Source organism: Notolepis coatsorum, assembly GCF_963971535.1.
Source record: "Notolepis coatsorum genome assembly, chromosome: 9".
Lineage (NCBI taxonomy): Eukaryota > Metazoa > Chordata > Actinopteri > Aulopiformes > Paralepididae > Notolepis > Notolepis coatsorum.
The window spans coordinates 151,346,585-151,358,695 of NC_140173.1; the positions used below are offsets into that span (position 1 = coordinate 151,346,585).

The following is a 12,111-nucleotide window of genomic DNA, read 5'->3' on the forward strand; positions in this document are numbered from 1 at the left end:
AATAACTTTAAAAAAAAAGATTTACAATTTTTTTATTATTATTAAAAACGAAGGTTCGAACATCCGTTCGAAAAAGCCTGAAGAAGTTCGAAGCCCAAAAACAGCCCTAGTCTGTAATGCGACGGATAAACCTCTTGAATCTTGCATGTCTCCCACCATGCCGTTGGTGTCCTTGGGCTGCAGGTCCAGACAGCGCACGGCGTAGATCCTGACCAGACACTCCTGGGGCCGGCTCTCCGGAAGCTCCCGGAACTGACGGGGCGGAGCGGGGACCCCGGGGTCGTCTGACAGGGGGTAGAGCCTGAAGGAGCCCTGAGCAGAGAGAGAGAGAGACTCAGGTCAGACAGGGGGTAGAGCCTGAAGGAGCCCTGAGCAGAGAGAGAGAGAGAGAGAGTCAGGTCAGACAGGGGGGTAGAGCCTGAAGGAGCCCTGAGCAGAGAGAGAGAGAGACTCAGGTCAGACAGGGGGTAGAGCCTGAAGGAGCCCTGAGCAGAGAGAGAGAGAGAGAGAGAGAGAGAGAGAGAGAGAGAGAGAGAGAGAGAGAGAGAGAGAGAGAGAGAGAGAGAGAGAGAGAGGGAGAGAGAGAGAGAGAGAGAGATAGAGAGAGAAAGAGAGAGAGAGAGAGAGAGGAGAGAGAGAGAGAGAGAGAGATAGAGAGAGAGAGAGAGAGAGAGAGAGAGAGAGAGAGGGAGCCCTTCAAAACCGCTCTCAAAGAACACCTACGGGAGGCTGCAATTCGAAACTGGCCCCCGTAAATGTCCGAACACCCTCCCACCCACCCACCCCCCCTAATGTACAGTGTCCTCCCCCTCGTATGTATATATTTACTGTTAGGATCTCTGTTTAACGGTCCTGTATATTTGCATATATTGTATGTCACAAATGTCATGATTAGATTAGATTAGATGATTAGATTTTTTATATCTGGATATCTGTATGTTGTGTAGGCCTATGTCATAAATGTCACTATGAATAATTGAAAATGGGGGACCCTGATGTAAACAAGACGAAAGGCTTTCTCTGGTCTGCATCCCCTTAACAATTGTGTGTATTGAGTTGTACTGTATTGTACCCATTCTGCAATCTGTTAATTAAAGTTTTCAATCAATCAATCAATCAATCAATCAATCAATCAATCAATCAATCAATCAGACTCACGTCAGACAGGGGGTAGAGCCTGAACGAGCCTCACAGGTTACTGTCACATTTCTTCCCAATCGCCTGTACTTTGAATGGGTATTTACGTATATGTACCACCAGAGGGCAGACAAGAGCCAGGGATGTTTCAGTAGATGTACCATTTACTGGCAGTGTATTAGTGTTCACATCATTATTGCATGTAAGAGACAGTGTTTAATACACACATACATTACGTGGGAATTCCCTTCAGGTCCGAAATACATTTGACTCATTAAAATGTGCTGTAAGTGGTATTTCTTCGGTAGATTAAATAGCTCTACATTCCAACAGACACCACTGATAGAGCGTTTGGTCAGTAACATGGGTCTCCCAGTCCCTCCTGCTCTGCAGTAAACACAAAATCAGTGGTGGAAGAAGTACACAGTTCCTTTACTTAAGTAAAAGTAGAAATACCCAGATAAACGAGTACTCTGGTAAAAGTAAAAGTCAAATTCTACTTGAGTAAAAGTAGAGACGTTTTTGCTATTGAATGTACTTAAGTATCTAAAGTAAAAGTATGCATTCTACATGGCGTTTGTGTATTCCATGTGCTTGGGAGCATTCAAACCTCGATCTAGAATAGAATAGACTTTTAATTGTCATTGCACAGTATACAACGAAATATTGACTATTGACCTCTATACGTCATGTTAAAGTGGTGTGTGGTCCAGTTATGCTGCTCTGATTAAAGGTTGTGTTAAAGTGGTATGTGGTCCAGTTATGCTGCTCTGATTACAGGTTATGTTAAAGTGGTATGTGGTCCAGTTATGCTGCTCTGATTAAAGGTTGTGTTAAAGTGGTATGTGGTCCAGTTATGCTGCTCTGATTAAAGGTTATGTTAAAGTGGTATGTGGTCCAGTTATGCTGCTCTGATTAAAGGTTGTGTTAAAGTGGTATGTGGTCCAGTTATGCTGCTCTGATTAAAGGTTGTGTTAAAGTGGTATGTGGTCCAGTTATGCTGCTCTGATTAAAGGTTGTGTTAAAGTGGTATGTGGTCCAGTTATGCTGCTCTGATTAAAGGTGATGTTAAAGTGGTATGTGGTCCAGTTATGCTGCTCTGATTAAAGGTTGTGTTAAAGTGGTGTGTGGTCCAGTTATGCTGCTCTGATTATGTCCTCTGTGAAAGTATATGATCTTCATACATTTTTGCCATGTTTTCTATGCAAAATCTTTTTCTTCAAAGTAACTAGTAACTGATGGATTCAAATAAATGTAGTGGAGTAAAAAGTATAAAGTTCCTAAAATGAAAATACTCACGTAAAGTACAAGTAGCTTGAAAATGTATTTAAGTACAGTACTTGAGTAAAAATATTTAGTTACTTTTCACCACTGCATAAAACACATTTTCTGGTATCCTGTTCCCACTTTATCCAATCAGGAGAGAGAACCCTAGATCACTTTTTATTTATTTCAGTTAATCTTGCCAAGCCAGATTTGCTTACTGCACTGGCAGATTAATTTACTTGTTTCAAGCAAATTTGCTTAAAATGTGTTTTTATTTATTTTATTTTTCAGACCATTATTCCAGTGTGGAGTTCTCTCTCCTGATTGGATACAGTGGGAACCGGATTCCAGGAAATGTATTTTGTTTTTACAGCAGAGCAGGAGGGACTGGGAGACCCATGTTACTGACCAGACCCATGTTACTGACCAGACACTCTGTATCAGTGTTGCTGTCAGACCCATGTTACTGACCAGACACTCTGTATCAGTGATGACTGTCAGACCCATGTTACTGACCAGACACTCTGTATCAGTGTTGCTGTCAGACCCATGTTACTGACCAGACACTCTGTATCAGTGATGGCTGTCAGACCCATGTTACTGACCAGACACTCTGTATCAGTGATGGCTGTCAGACCCATGTTACTGACCAGACACTCTATATCAGTGATGGCTGTCAGACCCATGTTACTGACCAGACACTCTGTATCAGTGATGGCATTGAACTGTCCACACACAAGCACACATGAACACACACACGACACGCACACTGTGCACGCTCACACACGAGCAGCCACTTAACACTTTAACATGAGCGGGCACACACTCATGTCGCACACACGCACACTTATGGCCAAAGGAAAGGACACTTTAAATTAGAATAACAGGAACAGTGTATTGCACTACCAAAGCTAACTAGCATGTCCCACATGCTCTGTAAATAACTATGTACAGATACCGAGATGTCACTCCATGTTACCTGCTACCTGTTACTGCACAATGTTGTTTCCTTCTTTTGATTCTATTATATGTACCACTGTATTGCACATCGTTGCGGGCAAGACCACCCGCATTTCATTGTATACCTGTATGCCGTGACAATTAAAACTCTTGACTTGACTTGACTTGACTTGACTTGGCTGTCAGACCCATGTTACTGACCAGACACTCTGTATCAGTGATGGCTGTCAGACCCATGTTACTGACCAGACACTCTGTATCAGTGATGGCTGTCAGACCCATGTTACTGACCAGACACTCTGTATCAGTGATGGCTGTCAGACCCATGTTACTGACCAGACACTCTGTATCAGTGATGGCTGTCAGACCCATGTTACTGACCAGACACTCTGTATCAGTGATGGCTGTCAGACCCATGTTACTGACCAGACACTCTGTATCAGTGATGGCTGTCAGACCCATGTTACTGACCAGACACTCTGTATCAGTGATGGCTGTCAGACCCATGTTACTGACCAGACACTCTATATCAGTGATGGCTGTCAGACCCATGTTACTGACCAGACACTCTGTATCAGTGATGGCTGTCAGACCCATGTTACTGACCAGACACTCTGTATCAGTGATGGCTGTCAGACCCATGTTACTGACCAGACACTCTATATCAGTGATGGCTGTCAGACCCATGTTACTGACCAGACACTCTGTATCAGTGATGGCTGTCAGACCCATGTTACTGACCAGACACTCTGTGTCAGTGATGGCTGTCAGACCCATGTTACTGACCAGACACTCTGTATCAGTGATGACTGTCAGAATGTAGAGCTACTATTTTAACATGTAGACCACTTATCTTAACAAATAAACACCACTTACAGCACGTTTAATGAAACGGCACGTCTTGTGTTGCGCTTGCACACTCCTGACAACATGCATGCTACCACCATCTATGAGCCTTTGGGAAAACACTGATGTAATGTAAAGGTCGGCGACGGTGACCTCCTGACCTTGAACTCTCCCACCACCGAGGGGTCGTCCTCGTCGTCCTCGTCGTCCTCCGTCTTCCCTCGCTGCAGCTTGAAGGTGCTGCAGAAATCATTCAGTCCCCGGAACTCTGGCACCTCCTCCAGCTCAGAGTGATACACCTGGAGACACGATGATGAGTTAGCATGTTCTCCCCCCGTGGTTTCCCCGCCAGAAAAAGAGATAAACCCAATGGAAAAACACGCAGAACAGATCACTAACACTGTCGCGTCGCGTCCCTGACGAAGACGGACAGGAGCACTTGGATTGGTCCCCAGGTGGGTCAAGCGCAGAGAAGACATTTAATCGGCGACCAAAAAGAAAAAATGCATGCGTGTGTTCCTGTGTGTCGCCCGTCGCATGTGTGTGTTCGCCGCATGACTACGTTGCAATGTGTGCTAGGAATAAAGACTTCTTCAAGTCCAGTTTAATATTCCAAGGTTTTCAGACGCAAAGATATTTAAAGACTTACCGTGAGATACACAATTTCAATTAGGTTAATAAAAGAGAAAAGGGTGAGATTGTAGAGGAAAAACCTTTGTTTGTCCAAACGATAGTTTCAATCTCACACCTGGTCCTTGACGAGAGCCACGGGGCTAAAGGCTCCACTCTCTACTCTTAAGGCCAAGATATACTTCTGCGTGTGCCGTGTTAAAGACTTTCAATTGGTTTCATTTTGTACGAGATGCTACGTTTATGGACATATAACATCCTGCTGATATGAGACGACGACTACATTCAAGTAGGGCTGTCCCCGACTAAGGATTTGGATGGTCGACTAGGATTGGCCAAAATTTGCCGTTAGTCGACTATTGGTCGACTTAATTTTTTTTTTAAATATATATATATATAATATTTTTAATTTTAAATTTTTTTTTTTTTAATCATTCCATTTGGGCTGTGGGGGGTGCTTAATGTCTGAAGGAGTCGACTGAAGGCTTCTTGTCCTCTGCAAAAGCATGCAATTGGTCCACTGATGGATACATCTTGATATTTGTCTAGTCTAGTGTGTTCATTAGATGGGTGAAATCCTCTTTCAGTGCCTCTGTGCCTGTTCTCGTAGGCAGTTAGCCTCTGGTATGCGTGCCATTCGCGTTAGCCACGCTTCTATGCCTCTTTTCTTTTGAAAAAAATTATTAAAAAAAGAATAATAAAAATATTAATTTTTTATTTTTTATTTTTTTTTATTATATTCGACTAAGAGGTTGGCCAGTCGACTACGGCCCCTTTCGACCGATTAGTCGACTAATCGATTAATAGGGGTCAGCCCTACATTCAAGTATATTCTTTTTCAGATGCATTAACGGGGAGAGCGACGGTGTTTCAGCCAGTCAGTATGTTAGGAGGACAGAACTCCACCGAACGAGTGCCTCAACGATACTAAATAAACACAATGCAGATACATCACGGAGGAGCAGGTGGAGGCTGAGGATTTCTACCAGTCCTGACCTGTAAGGTGTCGTAGCCCTTCTTGAGGTAAGGCCCACACTTCTCCTGCTCTCCTATGGAGGCGAAGAACTTACTCCACCAGTCCACCGCCTCCTCCTCCTGCCACACGGTGAGAAGAAAAAGACAGTTGTGATTAAAAAAATTTAAAAAATAAAAAAGGGATAATAAACATGAAAAATGTATAAAAAAGTATTTGAGATATTTTTGGTAGAATTACACATTCGGGGAAAAGTTGGTTGTCAATATTGGCATAAAGAAAACATCTCAAATATCTTACTTTTTCTGCATGCAGCTGTAAAGAACGGAGGACACACATTATATATTAGTAGAAGAAGAAAATAATCCCGTTCAGTAACTAGTAAGAGTAGTTAAGGGATATGTACAGATATAGATATAGTATCTACAGATACAGATATAGTATCAATTAGGGATGTCCCGATCCGAGCTGTATGTGTGTGTCACTGGAATTTCCCCAAGGGGATCAATAAAGGAATATCTTATCTTATCTTATCTTTGATCACGTGATCGGGATCGGGGGCCGATCACGTGATTTTCAGAAGATCGGGATAAAATATTTTTTTTAAATCGAGTTTTTAGATTACTCCGATTGCAATGCCTCGCTTGAATGAAGTTAACTTTTTTCACCTGGATAACGTCACAGGGTGTGTCTCTCTCCACCTCCTCTCTCTCTCTCTCTCTCTCTCCTCTATGTAAGTGTGTCTCTCTCTACCTCCTCTCTCAGGGTCTCTCCTCTCCTCTCTCTCTCTCCTCTATGTAAGTGTGTCTCTCTCTACCTCCTCTCTCTCTCTCTCTCTCTCTCTCTCCTCTATGTAAGTGTGTCTCTCTCCACCTCCTCTCTCAGGGTCTCTCTCTCTCTCTCCTCTATGTAAGTGTGTCTCTCTCTACCTCCTCTCTCTCTCTCTCTCTCTCCTCTCTCTCTCTCTCTCTCTCTCTCTCTCTCTCTCTCTCTCTCTCTCCTCTATGTAAGTGTGTCTGTCTCTACTCCTCTCTCAGGGTCTCTCTCTCTCTCTCCTCTATGTAAGTGTGTCTGTCTCTAAAAACAAAAAAATGAACGCAAAAAAAAGAACGCAAAAAAATGAACGAACTAAAACAAAAATGCAAAAAAACGAACAAAAAAAAAAAAGAATGCAAAAAAATGTATGAACTAAAACGAAAAAAGAATGCAAAAAAAACGAACGAAAAAAAAGAATGCAAAAAAATGAACGAACTAAAACAAAAATGCAAAAAAACGAACAAAAAAAAGAATGCAAAAAATTTACGAACTAAAACAAAAACGAACGCAAAAAAAGAAAGCAAAAAGAATGCAAAAAAAAAACGAACACAAAAAACGAACAAAAAAAAAGAACGCAAAAAAATGTATGAACTAAACAAAAACGAACACAAAAAACGAACGAAAAAAAAGAATGCAAAAAAAAAAGAATGCAAAAAAAATGAACGAACTAAAACAAAAACGAACGCAAAAAACGAATGAAAAAAAAGAATGCAAAAAACAAAGGCAAAAAAAAACTAAAATGAAAACGAACAAAAAAGAAAACGAACGCAAAAAAAACTAACAAACTAAAACGAACGAACTAAAAGCTAAAACGAACTAAAACGAAACGAACGCAAAAAAAAACGAACGCAAAAAAACAAAAGCAGTGTGTCTCTCTCCACCTCCTCTCTCAGGTCTCTCTCTCTCTCTCTCTCTCTCTCTCTCCTCTATGTAAGTGTGTCTCTCTCCACCTCCTCTCTCAGGGTCTCTCTCTCTCTCTCCTCTATGTAAGTGTGTCTCTCTCCACCTCCTCTCTCTCTCTCTCTCTCTCTCTCCTCTATGTAAGTGTGTCTCTCTCACCTCCTCTCTCAGGGTCTCTCTCTCTCTCTCTCCTCTATGTAAGTGTGTCTCTCTCTCTCTCTCTCTCTCTCTCTCTCTCTCTCTCTCTCTCTCTCCTCTCCTCTATGTAAGTGTGTCCTCTCCACCTCCTCTCTCAGGGTCTCTCTCTCTCTCTCTCTCCTCTATGTAAGTGTGTCTCTCTCTCTCTCTCTCTCTCTCTCTCTCTCTCTCTCTCTCTCTCTCTCTCTCTCTCTCTCTCTCTCCTCTATGTAAGTGTGTCTCTCTCTCTCTCTCTCTCTCTCTCTCTCTCTCTCTCTCTCTCCCTCTCCTCTATGTAAGTGTGGTCCTCTCTCTCTCTCTCTCTCTCTCTCTCTCTCTCTCTCTCTCTCTCTCTCTCTCTCTCTCTCTCTCTCTCTCTCTCTCTCTCTCTCTCTCTCTCTCTATGTAAGTGCAGTCTCTCTCTACCTCCTCTCTCAGGTCTCTCTCTCTCTCTCTCTCTCTCTCCTCTATGTAAGTGTGTCTCTCTCTCGTCTCTCTCTCTCCTCTATGTAAGTGCAGTCTCTCTCTACCTCCTCTCTCAGGTCTCTCTCTCTCTCTCTCTCTCTCTCCTCTATGTAAGTGTGTCTCTCTCCACCTCCTCTCTCAGGGTCTCTCTCTCTCTCTCTCCTCTATGTAAGTGTGTCTCTCTCCACCTCCTCTCTCTCTCCTCTCTCTCTCTCACTCCCTCTATGTAAGTGTGTCTCTCTCCACCTCCTCTCTCAGGGTCTCTCTCTCTCTCTCTCTCTCCTCTATGTAAGTGTGTCTCTCTCTCTCTCTCTCTCTCTCTCTCTCTCTCCTCTATGTAAGTGTGTCTCTCCACCTCCTCTCTCAGGTCTCTCTCTCTCTCTCTCCTCTATGTAAGTGTGTCTCTCTCTCTCTCTCTCTCTCTCTCTTCTCTCTCTCTCTCTCTCTCTCCTCTCTCTCCTCTCTCTCTCTCTCTCTCTCTCTCTCTCTCTCTCTCCTCTATGTAAGTGTGTCTCTCTCTCTCTCTCTCTCTCTCTCTCTCTCTCTCTCTCTCTCTCTCCCTCTCCTCTATGTAAGTGTCTCTCTCTCTCTCTCCTCTCTCTCTCTCTCTCTCTCTCTCTCTCTCTCTCTCTCTCTCTCTCTCTTCTATGTAAGTGCAGTCTCTCTCTACCTCCTCTCTCAGGTCTCTCTCTCTCTCTCTCTCCTCTATGTAAGTGTGTCTCTCTCTCTCTCTCTCTCCTCTATGTAAGTGCAGTCCTCTCTACCTCCTCTCTCAGGTCTCTCTCTCTCTCTCTCTCTCTCTCTCTCTCCTCTATGTAAGTGTGTCTCTCTCTACCTCCTCTCTCAGGGTCTCTCTCTCTCTCTCTCTCTCTCTCTCTCCTCTATGTAAGTGTCTCTCTCTCTCTCTCTCTCTCTCTCTCTCTCTCTCTCTCTCTCTCTCTCTCTCTCTCTCTCTCTCCTCTATGTAAGTGGGTCTCTCTCTACCTCCGCCCTCAGGATGGGCCTCTCCTCTATGTCTATGAGGACGTCTCCGTCTCCGTTGGAAGCCGACATCATGGCCACTAGAGAGAAACGAAGATTTCATTGATAGTATGTAGACAAGAAGTGTGTGCATGTGAGTGTGTGCGTGTACCACTAGGTGTGCGTGTACCGTTATGTGTGCATGTGTGTGAGTGTGTGCGTGTACCACTAGGTGTGCGTGTACCGTTATGTGTGCATGTGTGTGTGTGCGTGTATCGTTACGTGTGTGTGTGTGTGTGTGTATCGTTATGTGTGCATGTGTGTGTGCGTGTATCGTTACGTGTGTGTGTGTGTGTATCGTTATGTGTGTGTGTGTGCGTGTACCACTAGGTGTGCGTGTACCGTTATGTGTGCATGTGTGTGTGCGTGCGTGTACCGTTATGTGTGCGATGTGTGTGTGCGTGCGTGTACCACTAGGTGTGCGTGTACCGTTATGTGTGCATGTGTGTGTGTGCGTGTATCGTTACGTGTGTGTGTGTGTGTATCGTTATGTGTGTGTGTGTGCGTGTACCGTTATGTGTGCATGTGTGTGTGTGTGTGTATCGTTATGTGTGTGTGTGCGTGTGTGTGTGTGCGTGTGTGTGTGTGTGCGCGCGCGAGCGTGCGTGTGTGTGTGTGTGTGTGTACCTTTAGCAGACATGACCACCTCAGTGTTGAGTCACGGTAGGGGTCACAGCGAACCCCTCCAGCGAGTCGATGGTGCACTGACCCACGACGGGCTTCCTGCCGAACGGCCGGTGGTCGAGGACCTTCAGCACGATGGGGGGGGCGAACATCTCCTCTTTAGGCAGGAGCTGAGGGAAAACAACACGCGTGATGTGCCTTTAAAGCTGCTGTACGTGGTATTTCCTTTGTTAAAATAAGTGGTCTACGTGTTAAAGCTGCTGTACGTGCATTTCCTTTGTAAAACTCTTAACCTGTTTTTTTTTGCAAACCAAAACAACATACTTTATACTTATAGCACATGCATGGTGAGCCTGGTCTCTTTGAAAGATGACAGAAAAATGCACTTTTAGTGCTAATGAAATAGAGTAACATAGGTCTGAACTTGAGTTGTAGTAGTTAGTAGTCCAGCGGTAGTATTTCCCCCAGAAGGTGGTATGGCTTACAAATCATAAAGATCCATTCAGAAATGAGTGATTAGGGAGTGATTTTGGTCAACTGTGTACAAAAGAAAAAATTCGTTTTCTCATAGACTTCAATTAATTCGGCTGTTTTTCTCTTCCTGTTTTCGCTCGTTCGTTTTTCACCTAGATCCCTGATTCGTACATCCCACGTGGGGTATCATGTTACTGACCAGACACTCTGTATCAGTGATGGCTGTCAGACCCATGTTACTGACCAGACACTCTGTATCAGTGATGGCTGTCAGACCCATGTTACTGACCAGACACTCTGTATCAGTGATGGCTGTCAGACCCATGTTACTGACCAGACACTCTGTATCAGTGATGGCTGTCAGACCCATGTTACTGACCAGACACTCTGGTATCAGTGATGGCTGTCAGACCATGTTACTGACCAGACACTCTATATCAGTGATGGCTGTCAGACCCATGTTACTGACCAGACACTCTATATCAGTGATGGCTGTCAGACCCATGTTACTGACCAGACACTCTGTATCAGTGATGGCTGTCGGACCCATGTTACTGACCAGACACTCTGTATCAGTGATGGCTGTCAGACCCATGTTACTGACCAGACACTCTGTATCAGTGATGGCTGTCAGACCCATGTTACTGACCAGACACTCTGTATCAGTGATGGCTGTCAGACCCATTGTTACTGACCAGACACTCTGTATCAGTGATGGCTGTCAGACCCATGTTACTGACCAGACACTCTATATCAGTGATGGCTGTCAGACCCATGTTACTGACCAGACACTCTGTATCAGTGATGGCTGTCAGACCCATGTTACTGACCAGACACTCTATATCAGTGATGGCTGTTTACTTCAGAGCAGGAGGGACTGGGAGACCCATGTTACTGACCAGACACTCTATATCAGTGATGGCTGTCGGAATGTAGAGCTACGTAACACTTATCATAACAACAATTACCACTTACAGCACCTTTAAGGAAAACGTGGATGTACAGATGCAGCTCGTAGGACTCTGAGCTCTGCTCTGCTCTGCTACTGCTACTGCTACTGCGGTCATCGTGCACCGTTAACCTGGCAGTGCTGTTAACGAGGCCATGAACGATACTGCGCCCCCTTGCAGTAGAGGTGCGATTAAGAGCTGGATCTGTACTGTATAACAAATATTTGAAAGGCGTCAGACTATCTGAGTATGAATATTAGAATTGAACTCGGTACCACTTTGAGTAGCAGCACGGAGCCGGGAAGTTGGGGTTTCTCTTGAAGTTCTTGATGACGGCGGTCTGAATGATCTCGCCGCCGCACTCCACCACCAGGCTGGGGAGGAGACCGCGGGCCAGCTGGTACGACTTCATGTTCCGCAGACCCCACGTCAAGATCTGAGGCCAAATACAAACACGTAAACAAACACATGAACATACGTGTGTGTGTCATTTAAATGGACCCTTGCTCTTGTGTAAGAGTTAAATTAACTCTAAATAGAGTAAAAACTTAAGAGCGAATGTTAAGTTTTTACTCTAGAGTTAATTTAACTCTTACACAAGAGCAAGAGTCAATTCAACACCAATTCTGAGTTGGGACCAAATGCACTCGGGAATATGGGGACCGGCCACGTATATATACGGGTTTCGGTGCCATGCGTTGTGGAAGTTGTTATTGTTTTATTCCATATTAATAACCGGATCAAGATCCCCGATCGACTCTGCAGATCTACCCTCCTCTGTGGAATCGGCAACATGCAATACCGGCAAGATCCTCTTAGGGGCGCCATCGCTCCACTGCAGTATCATTGTGGGCGAATGGATTTTTTCTTTTT

At 44.3% G+C, this 12,111-nt stretch overlaps 1 protein-coding gene across 1 annotated transcript in view; it reads right to left on the reverse strand.

Moving 5' to 3' along the window:
* LOC311234823 (myoferlin-like) overlaps positions 1–12,111 on the reverse strand; it is a gene marked incomplete at its 5' end in the record, with an annotated part of 127,801 nt that overhangs the window by 32,082 nt on the left and 83,608 nt on the right. Inside the window, 10 exon segments of the mRNA XM_084322067.1 lie at positions 157–312; positions 4,371–4,508; positions 5,836–5,934; positions 6,113–6,127; positions 9,155–9,231; positions 9,818–9,848; positions 9,851–9,873; positions 9,876–9,984; positions 11,514–11,542; positions 11,545–11,674. Of these exon segments, the coding sequence (XP_084178193.1) occupies positions 157–312; positions 4,371–4,508; positions 5,836–5,934; positions 6,113–6,127; positions 9,155–9,231; positions 9,818–9,848; positions 9,851–9,873; positions 9,876–9,984; positions 11,514–11,542; positions 11,545–11,674 (807 nt within the window).